The 14182-nt window shown below is 30.4% G+C and overlaps 2 protein-coding genes and 1 pseudogene across 2 annotated transcripts; 1 reads left to right on the forward strand and 2 right to left on the reverse strand.

Annotated features, from left to right (window-relative positions):
- Positions 1-249: 249 nt before the first annotated feature.
- On the reverse strand, positions 250-1069 carry LOC112749287 (toll/interleukin-1 receptor-like protein; annotated as a pseudogene).
- A 352-nt stretch (positions 1070-1421) lies between these two features.
- LOC112749288 (disease resistance protein RPV1-like) lies at positions 1422-8505 on the reverse strand. Its single transcript, XM_025797548.1, has 4 exons — positions 8313-8505; positions 7492-7613; positions 1959-2290; positions 1422-1866 (listed from the first exon to the last, which is right to left on the reverse strand). The coding sequence occupies exons 1-4, from the start codon at positions 8503-8505 to the stop codon at positions 1422-1424; spliced, it is 1092 nt and encodes a 363-aa protein (XP_025653333.1).
- Positions 8506-9346: 841 nt separating this feature from the next.
- LOC140179435 (S-protein homolog 5-like) lies at positions 9347-9775 on the forward strand. The gene has a single exon (XM_072218317.1). It carries the CDS (start codon positions 9347-9349, stop codon positions 9773-9775), a length of 429 nt encoding a protein of 142 aa, XP_072074418.1.
- Positions 9776-14182: the final 4407 nt, after the last annotated feature.

Below are 14182 nucleotides of genomic sequence, written 5' to 3' on the forward strand. Positions count from 1 at the left end.
CACCGAAAATGCACAATAGCTGTCAACTGTTTATGATCATCAACATCATCAAAAACCAAAAGAACTTTTATTTGACTGAGTCTACGTTGTATCTGTGAAATTCCTTGTTTATCACCTATTATCTGGACTCCCTTCTTTCCTAATATCTTATAAAGAAGATTGTTTTGAAGATGCACCAACCCATATTTTTGTGAAATTTCTCTCACGCTTTCAAGAAAACACATACCTTAAAAATTGTTAACAATCAAGTTATAAAGAGCAAGAGCTTATTTTTCCTTTTCCACCAATTCCATGTATCCCTACCATGTGAATTCGATCAGTAGAATCCATTTCCAAAAGGGAAATTATTTTTGACATTGGAAACTCAAGTCCAACAGGGAAGTTAGCCACTGGCAAAGGTAGCCGAACAATCTTTCCTGAAATGTCTTCCATGATGTTTTTAATAAACTCATGTTCATATCGATGCCTGTCCAACAAATATACACATAGATACTTTTACAATTCAAAATTGTAATAATGAGAAAAAATCACAGAAAGAAGTATACGAAGTGAAGTTACCCGTCTTTGAAATGATGACCAGACAAACCAGCTACTTCTTTCAAAGCCTTCTTCCATCTGTCTGCCTTGTTCCTAACATTATTGTATGTGTTCTCAAGCTTAGCCATTGCTTCTCCAAAACTATGTTTCAGATGATACACATCAGAAGGATACACATTAAAGAAAACTGGCAAAACAAACCGATTGTTTCTCTTGATGCAGTGAAGGATATGGACCTTTTCCTCTAAACAAAAAAAGAAGAAGCATAGTTAGAAGAAAGCACAATGATGGCAATCCTGGACTCTTGAATTGCCTTGAGAAGTACAAGTGTGATTTCCTCTCCACATTGAAGCTTGCCATCATCAAAGAAGGTGTGAATTCCTTTGCGATAGAGAGCATTGTAGAGGTTGCTAGCGAAATCGTAGCGAGTATCTTGACCTCTGAAACTAATGAACACATCATATTTCCATGCATATCTGATGGAAGAAGAGGAAAAGGGATGGGCAGAGGAGGAGGGGGATTGGAGAGCCATGAGATAGAAGCAAAATGTTAGGTTGTATATATGTTGGAGTGTTGGATGATCATCAAATTAGAGAAACAAGGTAAAAAAATACATATAAAGAGAGAGAGTGTGTGTGAGAGTGAAAGACAATAATAGTGGGTGTAAGTCTAAGTCAGTCAACTTTGCAACCATGCAGAAATTGCATGCATTCATTATTGATTCCTATGGTCCACCTCTGACCTATGCGTCATCACTATTAAGTTATATTTAAAAGAATCCATAGTTATAATGACTACTAGCGAATGACCGTGCAATGCATAGAAAATACTCAGCACGGTCAAAAAATACATTAATCGCACGAAAAACGCACAATAGCTGTCAACTATTCATGCTCATCAATATCATCCAGAATTAAAAGAACTTTTATTTGACTGAGTCTACGTTGTATCTGTGAAATTCCTTCCTTAACACCTATTATCTTGACTCCCTCCTTTCCTAACATCTTACAAAAAAGATTGTTTTGAAGATGCACCAACCCATATTTTTGTGAAGTTTCTCTCAAGTTTTCAAGAAAACACACACCTTCAAAATTGTCAGCAATCAAGTTATAAAGAGCAAGAGCAAGTGTTATTTTTCCTATGCCACCAATTCCATGTATCCTTTCCATGTGAACTTGATCAGTAGAATCCATTTCTAAAAGGGAAATTACTTTTGACACTGGAAACTCAAGTCCAACAGGGAAGTCAGCCACTGGCAAAGGTAGACGTCCAATCTTTATTGAAATGTCTTCTACGATGTTTTTAATAATCTCATGTTCATATCGATGCCTGTCCAACAAACATACACATAAATACTTTTACAATTCAAAATTGTAATAATGAGAAACAATTACAGAAAGATGTATACGAAGTGAAGTTACCCATCCTTGAAATGATGACCAGACAAACTAGCTACTTCTTTCAGAGCCTTCTTCCATGTGTCCACCTTGTTCATAACATTCTTGTATTTATTCTCAAGCTTAGTCATTACCTCTCCAAAACTATTTTTCAGATGGCGAATATCAGAAGGATCCACATTAAAGGAAACCGGCAAAACAAATCGATTGTTTCTCTTGATGCAGTGAAGAATATGGACCAATTCCTCTAAGAAAAAAGAAAAAGAAGCATAGTTAGGAGCAAGCACAATGATGGCAATCCTGGACTCTTGAATTGCCTTGAAAAGTGCATGTGTGATTTCCTCTCCACTTTGAAGCTAGCCATCATCAAAGAAGTTGTGAATTCCTTTGTGACAGAGAGCATTAGAGAGGTTGCCAGTGAAACTGTAGCGAGTATCTTGGCCTCTAAAACTAATGAACACATCGTATTTTCAGGCATAGCTGACAGAAGAAAACGAAAAGGGATGGGCAGAGGAGGGGGATTGGAGAGCCATGAGATGGAAGCAAGCTGCTATCTGTTAGGTTGTATATATGTTGGAGTGTTAGATGATCATCAAAACTAGAGAAACAAAGTAGAAAATATATATAAAGAGAAAGAGTCAGAGTGAGAGACAATAATAGTGGTTGTAAGTCTAAGTCAGTCAACTTTGTAACCACGCAGAAACTGCATGCATTCATTATTCATTCCTGTGGTCCACCTCTGACCCACGTATAACAATCCGCAATTTTAAAAATATAAATATAAATAAGTTACAAATTATTTTTTAAATTAGAATTCTTTATTTTAGAAAATTATTTTTTAAGTAATTAGATTCATTTTATAAATATTTGAGTTCAATTAAATTTTGATTCTTACATATATTTTTATTATAATGAAATATTTTACATAATTAAAACTATAATTTTATTAATTTATAAATTGAATATATATATATATATATATATATATATATATTTAATTATTTGATATTTTTTAATTTAAAAATAGAATTTAGTTAATAATATTATCGAGCTCAATATCCGCCGGTATAAGTAAATATCGGTATTCTCCGGTGAACTTAGCTTGTTAATGCTTGACCGTATATTTTTTATTGTCATGTTGCTAATGCCATTTATATTAGTAACTCGTATATATTATTACTTGTGTTTTAATATATCCAACTTTTATAGTTATCCATTTAAGATATTTATAACTTGAACCGCTGACTCAGCAACTTGAGGAAGTGACATCCAACCTCTTGTGACACCTAACCATTCATTAATCATCATCACCAATGTCTCATAATCTCTCCTTCACGTTACAAGAAGAAAGAAAAGTGACTGTGAGTGAGAAAGAGAATCCATGGCACCTTTGAGAGCTTCCGACTTCGATTTCTTATGATCTGTAACTCCAATAAAAAATCTAATCCAATAAAAGTATTCGTATCCTCCTCCTCTACACGTTGGCATTACTTTTGATCAGTGAAAGTTGACGGTGACGTAGCTCTCCTACTTCTTGAGTTCGGCCAACTAGTATTCTAGGAGGCACAGACGATTGCTGACGTTTTTCTCTTTAGCAGCTCGGTCAGAAAGCTTCTCTGGAGGTCCCATTGGTTTGATTTCGTACGGAGGTAGGTTTTGGTAATTTATCGTTGGTTAAATTGGTGTTGGATAAGTGAATTAATGTTGTAATTGATTGTTGATTGAATTTGACTGAATTTATGTTGAATTTTTGTGATATATTGATATTTGTGATTAGTTTGGGGTTTGGTCGGTTTAAATGCCGCCAAGAACCGAGTTATTTTGATGAATTCGGGGCTGGAATGTTGTTGGTGATCAAGTAGAATTAGTAAAATTTGAGGATGGCATTGAGATTTAATAAAAAATAAATTGATGAATTGATAATATGATTAAGATATGAAAATGGTTTGATTTTGGAGGCGGTTTGATTTTTAATTGGTTTGATTTTATAAATATTTTGATATTAGAAATGGTTTTGATTTATTGGAAATGATTTGAAAGAGTTTGAGAAATAGTTAGGAGGGACCCAAGAAGGGTGGCAAAGTCCAAATTTTAGAGGAGATATTGCCGAGGTTTTGTTTTAAAATTTAAGACTTTGTTTGAAATGTTATTTAGAAAAAGATTGGATTTGAGAAGCTATATTGTTTGATTTATTAAGAAAATACTTATGTTTCGAGTTTAATTCATTTAAGAAAAGTATATGTTTTGAGTTCGATTTATTTTGAAAAGAATTATTTTACGACTTTAAATTATTTAGAAAAAAGAGTATTATGTTTTAAAGTTAATTTAAATATGAAAAGAGCTTATATTTTGAATTTGACTTAAGAATTTCATTCGGAGGATTTTTAGTGAACTTTAAAAGTAATTGAATTTCAATTGAATGGTTTCGTTTTGCGACGTCTTGGAAAAAGTTAAAGAATTAGTTTTAAGGATGAGATTGGGATTGGTTTTGCTTTTGAAATTGGTTCGGAACTTCTAATTTGTATGATTTGATTTTGAAACTTTATTTGATTAAATTTAGTTTAAGAAAATAATGATTGTTAAGCATTTATAATGAACTCAAGAAAATGAGATTGGTTGCCACTCTCCTAAAGTCTAGAGGCCTTGCTGATGGGTTTAACTAATAAATAATTTTCCTTTGTCTTTTAAAAGAAGAATTGGTTTAAGTGAAATTGTTTTAAAAGGTTTTGGAGAATGTCACAAAGAGCTGATTTTGGTTTTAAAAGAAAGAAAGAACGAAAAGAAAAGGAGAGAAGCAGAGATGATTGTTTACCTGCTGAAAATTATAGTGGTGAGTCCACCAAGATTTGCTTTCCAGAGATACATCGGCCAATCCAGGAGATGGTCGCACCTGTAAGACAGAGGTTGCTTACAGAGGTTATCGCTACATACATTGGCTAGAGAGAGCCTCACCTGTAAGACAGAGGTTGCTTACAGAGGTTATGTTTGCATTCATCGGCTTAATAGAGTCGTACCTGTAAGACAAAGATTGCTTATAGAGGTTATGACACTGGAAACCAAACTCAGACAAAGGTTGCTGAGTTACGTCGGGAGCGGGTCGAAACCGAAAGATGACCTCATTACCTGCACTAGGGATATACATGCATCATACTTGTTTGCGCATATTTGTTTGTGATTGTGTTTTCTATGATTGTGTGTACTTGTGATTGGATTCTATGTTCTATAATTGCTGAGTTGGATTATACTTTGTTGACTATTGTTATTGATTGTGAACATAATGAAACGAACTTAACTTCTAACCTTGACCCTACTAAGAACTCCCCAGTTCTTACCCCCTATCTCCACCCCTTTCAGCTACAGGTGCGAAGGCTTAGTGCGGAACTACAAGAGCATAGAAGATTCTTTTTACAAGTTGAGTTGTTAGATTTTATTTTCCTCTCGTCATTTATTGTTTTAGTTTTTAGAAGGGTAGGAATTGTATTTGAGGGTCTTTGAGTAAGTCTATGTACATCATGCTACGTGGATATATATAATTTTGTGATTAAATGATTTAAAGTACCGACTCTTTGTTTTCTTGGTGAAAGTTTCGGTTCGTATTCGCGAAGACTCAATATTAAATAAAAATAATATAGAATAAAAAGGTTTAGAGGTAAGTAATGCCTGAGTTTTTAGTACGATCATTAGGTGCTAAAAGTTAGGGTGTTACACCATGCATCATCACTATTAAGTTATGTTCAAAAGAACTCCAAGTGTCCACAACTCAATTCCGATGCATATATATATACTTAATTCACACCTATTACACATGTATACCTCAAATTCAGAATTCACATAATAAAACCAAGAATTGGCTAAGGTTTAGGTGATTCTTATCACACCCATGCACATAGCAACTCAAACTCGATAAGCTCTGCAAGCTAAATCGAACCTACAATACCGAATTCGGAAAAATCTCATTACAAGGGCTCAATTTCAAGAATCAGAAAGGGGGTAGAGAATCTGAGATAGGATTGTGGCTTGCCCGTAAAATTGATCCGATAGAAACGTAGAGCTCGACACGCTGGACACGTGGCCGCAAACAGTGCAGCGATCGGAGCTCGAATGGAGAAGTTATGGCAGATGGAAGTAATGGTGAGGGTTTGGAGCTCTTCTCTCCCCCTTGCTGTCTTCAGCGTTTTTTGTTGCTGAGTGGGGAAGGAGATGCTTCTGCCCATTTTAAGTTATGGGCCCGGTTTTGGTTCGATTCAATCGGTTCGGTTTATCCGGTCTAATTTTGGGCCAAATTTTTTGAAATTGATGTCAAAATTTTCGTTTTGAAGAGTTCTATCCTATTTTGATATTAGATTTACATTTTTTATTTTTCTAATTAAAATTCAATTTATTGACTAATTATTTACTAATTTAGCGGAATTTACATGTGACGCATTCTAATACTAGTATGCTTGTCTCTCTTTTCTGCTTTTTTATTTTTGAAAATATTAATTTTAAATAATTATATTTCTTATCATTTAATAATTAATAATAGTAAAATTTGTTAATAATCATTATATTTTATATCATATCTTATTAATATATGATTACGAGAAAAAAAATATTTATATATTATTAAAATTAGAATACGTGTAATAATACCTTAAATCAATTAATGTTAAGAACGGATATGATTATATTATTAGGAAAACGTAATATTATAATTTAATTTATTATTGACTACACTAAATATAAATTATATAAACTACGATTATACATAATTATTTGTTATTAAATTAAAAAATTAATTCATTATATCATTAATTAATAATTTTTTTCTAGTCTTAAAAATATTATAATTAAATGTATAGACCTACCTTATGGAATGAATATGTTAATCTATTAAATAGAATTTTTAAATTAAATTTTGATAATTAAATAATATAGTCTATTTTTTCTTGGTTGAAAATATCGACTATGTGATTAGTTAATTTTACGTTATTTTGAGATTTTATTTCCTAACGTATTGGGTATAATTTTATTTTGATATTTTTTTTTGGCTATCCATGGATGTTTTGGAAGTGTACAATTATTAAGAAAAAAATATTTTTAATAATATTAAATATTTTTAAAATTTATTTTATATAAAATTACAAATAGAATAACTTCTCATTTTGACTATAAATAGTAAAAAAACAAAATAGAATAATCACCGAATAGAATGTATATTAGTTGAATTGTTAAATTAGAATAATTTTTTGTAACACATATAATATATTAAAAATACGATGATGATTCTTATTATTATTATTATTATTATTATTATTATTATTATTATTATTATTATTATTATATAAATGATAAAATTATTTTTTTAAATTAATAACATTATTTTTTTATATTAAATATGTTCATGATATTTTTTTAGAAATATATTTTAAATATAAATATAAGAAAGTAAACATTTCTCGCGTATTACACGGGTAAATATACTAGTGTATATATATATATATATGGAATAGTCTTCATTCTACGAACTGATATTATCATGAACCCATCATTAATTATATTGTGCAAAAATGAGTACATCATTAATATCACCGTCCAAATCCAAAATGACGAGAGTATCATCATCACTTTTTATGATACTGGCAATAGTTCTTTCTTTCAATTTCAATGTCGGTATGAGTGTTGATTCCATTCTCCCTCCTAAAGAAATAACAGTCACCATTAACAACAAACTGAACATGAAACTTGGTCTCCATTGCAAGGACAAGCATTCGGATTTTGGGTTCGTAGAACTTCAAGTTGGTGAGAGTTGGAGCTTCGAGTTTTATAACCCTTTTCGCATTTGGTTCTCGCCATTGTATTGGTGCATGTTTACATGGTATAATGGGCAAGAAGTAGTGCACTACTTTGATATTTATGTTGGTAAACGTGATTGGCCAAATAGATGCTCTTACCTTTGTGTTTGGGATATATTTGAAGCACATCCATGTAGAGTTACCGGTGGAGAACCTGAGTGTTTTCCTTGGAAGAATAATTAATGGACTTGCTATATATATGTTTTCCCTATCAATGTAATAATCATTTCATGTAATAAATAATATAATGTAATATATATATAATTCAAAATATTTTATTTTATGTAGCATTATTATTCTTTTGGTTCAAACTATATATTTGTCGTACTTAATTATTGTCATGAAACTAATTATATCAATCTTCGTGCAAGAGTTTTTTTTTGGATTATTTGAAATGTGAATTTTTGCATGCGTCTTTTTTTTTTTTTTAATTTTATCCTATATATGTTAAAATTCTTTGTTTTGGATAATAATATATAACTGGATTTTTAAAACTTTTTTTTTTCTCGTAAAGATTTTATTACCATGAATCAAGTCATGCTACGGATTGGAGAAGGAACCTGTCTTCCACTGTCTCTTGTCTTGTCCGAATGCCGGCGAGTTTTGGAAGGTGAATCAACTCCCATTCCCTCACCGTCGAGAAGAGCCATGGCGGTGGTGGCTCCAATTGATCGAATCATTTTAGAAAAGTGGAGGAACTCAGCGATCGAAGAGCTTTGGAGGAACAACAACACCATCTCATCTAATTTTCTTCCTTTTGATTGGTTGTAATATATTATATATGTTGGAATTTCCGTTTTTATCCTATGCCAAAATTAAAGCTTAAGTAGTTGTTTGGTAGAGGTTAGGATATATAAACATTTATATAATTTTATCTAAGATTTTTTTTTTTTTGAAATAAATGGTTTTATGAGATATATGATCGATTTTACATGACCAAAAGATATAGAGTTTGATATTTATTGTTTTTAATTTTTTTTAAAGTAAAGAAATAAATAAAGTATAAGACAAATAGAAAATCTTGAGGCTACAGTAGATTTTATTAATTTGATAATATTAAAAAATAAAAAAAATTAGTTAGAATTTATTTTATTTAATATTTATTAATTATTATCATAATTAATAAATATTAACTAAGATAAATTTTAATTATCTTTAATTAATTTATTTTTATTATCAAATATTTTTGTTATTCATTGTTTTGGTCAGTAACTCATTAATACTAACACTAAATTATTTTTAATAAAAAAATTTTATTGATTTTGATAAATATAAATGTAACTTATATTGTGTTGATTTATGTGTATAAATTTTTATAAATATGAGTATAAATTATTAAGGTTTAAGTATTAGTCTAAAATAATAATATTTATTAGATACCTCACATTACTATTAATAATTTATTGTCTATTTTATCATAAGAGCCAAACATGGAAATAATTAAATATTAATATAATTGCCAGCTCATTGATACCAAGGCAGTAAAAAAAAGAAAAAAGAAAGAAGCCTTAGCTTCTTCTATATGTATAGATTGATTGATCTCATCATCAAAATTCATCAACATAGTGCAAAATAAAGATGACGCTCTCATCATCGTCACTCTCTAAGGTTGTAGTAACAATTTCCATGATAATGCTCATACTTGTTTCTTTCAATCTCAACGTTGCTGCTATTCCTTGGACCATTCGTGTGACCATGAACAACAAACTGAACAATATGCAGCTTGGTATTGAATGCAAGGATAAACACTGGGATTCAGGGTTCAAAGTAGTTCCAGTTGGTCAAAGTTGGAGTTTTTATTTCCATCCAAACCCTTTTTGGTTCAGATCATTGTTCTTCTGTACCTTTAATTGGTATGAGGGGGGAGGAGTACATCACTTTGATATTTATGATGCTAAACGTGATGTTAATGTATGCAAAGAATGTATTTGGGACATCTCCAAAACTGGTCCATGTAGGGTTTCGGGTTTTGCTGCTCCTATATGTTATCCCTGGAAAAGTACTTAATTTATAATTATACATAAGGCGTAATAATAATTATTTCGGTACTTTTTATTATCTTTTTTATTAATTTTTACGTATTAATAATGTGAAATACCTTACATAATTCAATTATATTCTATATATTTTTGAATGATTGTTTAAAGAAAAAGTATGAGGAGCTAATGTATATTTACAATGTCTACAATGGGATTAAATTGAAATTAGAATTAAATTAGAGACAATTAATCAATTTTGAGTAGTTTTCAATTTAAAATTTGAATTAAATCATGATTCCTATTAGTTATGGCAATTAATTAATTTTGAGTAGTTTTCCATTTAAAATTTGAATAAAATCATGATTTCTGTCATAATCAAATTAGGATTATCTCCCTCTCTCAATACGGTGTAAACTCTTCTCTCACTTTCTCCTCGAAGCAAAAACTGGTACAGTGCCGCCACGGTTACCAGTCCCGTCGGACATCGCACCGACACTCTTCCGACTGGCACCGTCGTCCGCACAAGCCACCGTACGTAAAGAGGACGCGCATATTGTGCGAGTCGAGCTCGCAGCACCACAGCAACCAGGACGTCCAGCGCCTCCATCACAGCCGGTTTGTACCTTCTTCCTGTCACCGGATGTTCACTTTCTCTGTGAACGTGGATGGTTATTCTTGGGTGCTTAGTTGTAGACGATGATTGCTGGTTATGATTTATACACGTTCACATTAGATGTTCATTTTTGTATTATTTTGGATGTTCACTTTCTCAATTTTCGTGGATGTTTATTCTTCGAGTAATTCAACAAGACCCAGGCAGTAGCGCTGGGATGATGTGAGCGCGGGGTTCGGGGTTGCAACTCACGTCGACGACACTGACAGTTGCAGGTTACAGATGTTCGGCCGTGTGAGAAGTGACGTAGGTTCTTCCAGTGAGAGCGTTGACGTAAGGAGGCGGAGCGCGACAGTTCCGTTCGGCAGGAACGGAAGCTACACGTCACGCAGAAACAAAGCGGTAGAACGCAGGTTGCTGCGTACACGATGGGACAGCGAAGAAAGGGGATTTTTCTGCGGAACAAACAATGGATTTTTTTGGAGGATAGGTAATGGTGGGTGATGAAGGGTTAATGTAAAAGAATTTGGAGTAAATTGAGGGTAAAAATCACAAAAAAGCAACTAAAAATTAGGGATAATAATGTTTAATTTACATTATTAATTTATATTGGAACAAATAAACAGTTCATTATTGTACATATTATATAAATAACTCATTGTGTTCTTAGCGAAACTCTTATTTAAATAGTATACTTTTATCAATATAGTGATACGTAATTGAATGTATCAAAAGTTCGCATGAACCTTAGCATGTGAAATGGGTTTATGGGATCGGAGAGAGATGAAAGAAGAGTATATGTTAAAATGAATATTATTGTGATTGCCTATGATTCAATACACCTTACGCAGTATTGTATATATACTTTAATTAGAGTAGGTTTAACACATTCTGTTGTTTTTTATATAAATAAAAAAAAAATTATTAATTAGTTAAATAAATCGAATTATGCAGATTTACCATTTTAAACATTTAATTTTATTTTTACATGAGTTATGCTAGGTAATTGATGATTTTTTTGAATAATATGAACAATGGACTCTAAAATTGACTTAATTTAAGTAAAATACACTACATCTCCAAATTATTTACTTAAATCTTAATATTAGAATAACCATCCGCATATCTAATGAATTGAACATCTGATAGATTTATTGTTCATATTGTTTAATATTTTCATTGACTACCTATGCTTCTACTTTCTACATTGCATGGCTGCGAAAATATAAATTACAAAGTTTTCGCAGTAAATCTCAGCAAAATTCTCTCTATTTTTACTATTGCTAGCTGCAAAAGCATGATTGCATTTTTGCAATCCCTGACAGCAAAAATAGACAATTAATTTGGCGCCTGTAGCTAGCGAAAATATGGGGAAATTTTCTCTTATTTTCGAAGACCATGGCAGTAAAAACGAGTTTCAGTTTATGGATTTGGTGTCTGTGAAAATAGGAATACTAACTAGAAAAATTAAAGAAAATAATGCAATGTTAACCTGCTCATTTAGATTTTTCGCAATGTGTTTATCTACATTCATTCGATTAATGTCATTACTGTCTTTTTGGTTTTTGCTGTCATGCTCTACGCAAACCGTATAATTATTGTTTTCACATTTTAAGCCTTCGAAAATGGAACCAAATGTTCAAAACAGTAAACTTGTGTAGTTAGATTTATTTGAGTAAATAATAATTTTTTCTTTAAATTAAAAAAGTCCACATACATTTTGTATATAAAAGAATTGGTTGCTTTGCTAACAGCTTTACACACTAACTACTCTTAACTGTTTTTCTCTTTTAGTTTTGGTATTTTTATAAAAATATCTTTATACGAAAATGATATTATGAATTCAACTAAATATATTCAATTAAACATATTAAATTATTTAACAATTCATAATATCATCTTTATATGAAAATATTTTCGTAAAAGTAACCACCTTTAACTTTTGATACTATTATGTTATCTTGTTTCAATATAATTCATGCAAATACATGTGAAACATACATAACTACTATACTTATCTTTTTAGCATTAATCTATGAAGCACGGACACTTCGCTGAGTTGTTGTGTCCGCGTATTGGACACATTTTGAACACGACACTCACCGACACTCGTTCGACACGCGTGTCTGCTGTGTCTAAACCGTGTCTTAATAAAAAATAAAAAATTCTTAACTAGACACGCTTGGATACAGCTAAATACCATCACATGTCAGCGTGTTCAATCTTATTCTTAACATATATTTTTGAAATAAATTTAGATATAGTATATATTATTATTTATTAAAACAAAAAATATTTTAAATATTTTGATATAATTAAAATAAGATATTAAAAATAATTAAAAAATTAATTTATATTTTAGTATCAATAAAATATCAAAATACCATTATGATTTATCTAAAAAATACTTTATATTTTATATGTATACGTGTCCTCGTGTCTTATAAGATTTTAAAATTCGCGTACCGGTGTATCTCGTGTGGTGTCGTGTTCCGTATCGCTGTAAGTGGCTCTGCATCATAGGTATTAATCATATTTTAAGGTATATTTGCGAATAAATGTGGTAACAAAAAATCTGTTGATAAAATCTAGCGATAAATTCGTTAGTAATATAATTTTTTTTCAGTAGTGGACTTTGGTTTACAAGGACAAGGGAGAGAAGAGAAAGCCTTATGAGTTATGACGGAGAATTTGAGATGCTATACATGAATTTTGTTATTCAAAGCTAAAACGTATATTAGAGATGTTTATTATATCTTTAAATATCTTCAATTAAAACTCTATTTTTAAGCTCTTCCAAATTGAAAAGTTGTAGTCAGATTTAATGTAATTTATCGTTTTATTCCTATAAATTATTATAATATTATTATAAATGATATTATTTTATTTTTACTTTTGTAGTATTAAATACTAAAAACAATTTGTTATTATTTCTCTTTAATGAAAACTACTCATGTGAATATTAATTGCATTTTGATACAAATATTTAGCGTTTTACATACATTTCGTCTTATTATTCTTTGGGGGTAGGATCGAATAGAAGCCAAGTTTCTCTCTCTCAACAATTATTTCTCTTATCCAAATCCTTATTTTACTGAAATTGTCAACGCTGCTTTTGAAATTGGAAGGTTGGAAGCATGAGCAAATTTGTCTCGAGGTGATGGAGGTTGATGTTGAAGATGATAAATTTATTGCATGATTTTGTTTGTTTATTACCATGGAGTTATTATACCCTTTATTGAAAATGGTAACTAATTTTTAATTGGTTTGTTGGCACTTCGATATATAATAAGTGGGATAATTGACTTCGGTAGCACTTGAAATCATGTACACAAATATACATGTGTAAATTGCTTTAATTACACACACTATTTATATAAACTAAATTCTAAATTAAAAACTTGAATAAATACCTAAATTAATCTATAAAAAAATTTAGATAAGATATTTTAGTTTTTAATAAATTTTTATTTTTTATAAATTTTTGAGTATTATTTTTGTTGATAATTGTCTTATAATAAAATTTATTAAAAATTATTTACTCAACGTGTATATTATCAAATTTGTTAGCGATTGAGAGATTAATCTATCCTATAAAAATAATTTTCAAAAATTTTTACGGAATAAAAATTTGTTTCAAACCAATTATCTAAAATTATCTAATATAGTCACAAAAAAAAAAAAAAACCAATTATCTAATATGAAAATTTTTGAAAATCAATTTAAGTGTTTACTAACGAACTTAAATAAATGTGTTATACTTTTATAGTGTTATATAAATATAATAATAAAAAATTTATTTTATCAGACACATAATTATAC

The sequence above is a fragment of the Arachis hypogaea genome, chromosome 15, assembly GCF_003086295.3.
Source record: "Arachis hypogaea cultivar Tifrunner chromosome 15, arahy.Tifrunner.gnm2.J5K5, whole genome shotgun sequence".
NCBI lineage: Eukaryota > Viridiplantae > Streptophyta > Magnoliopsida > Fabales > Fabaceae > Arachis > Arachis hypogaea.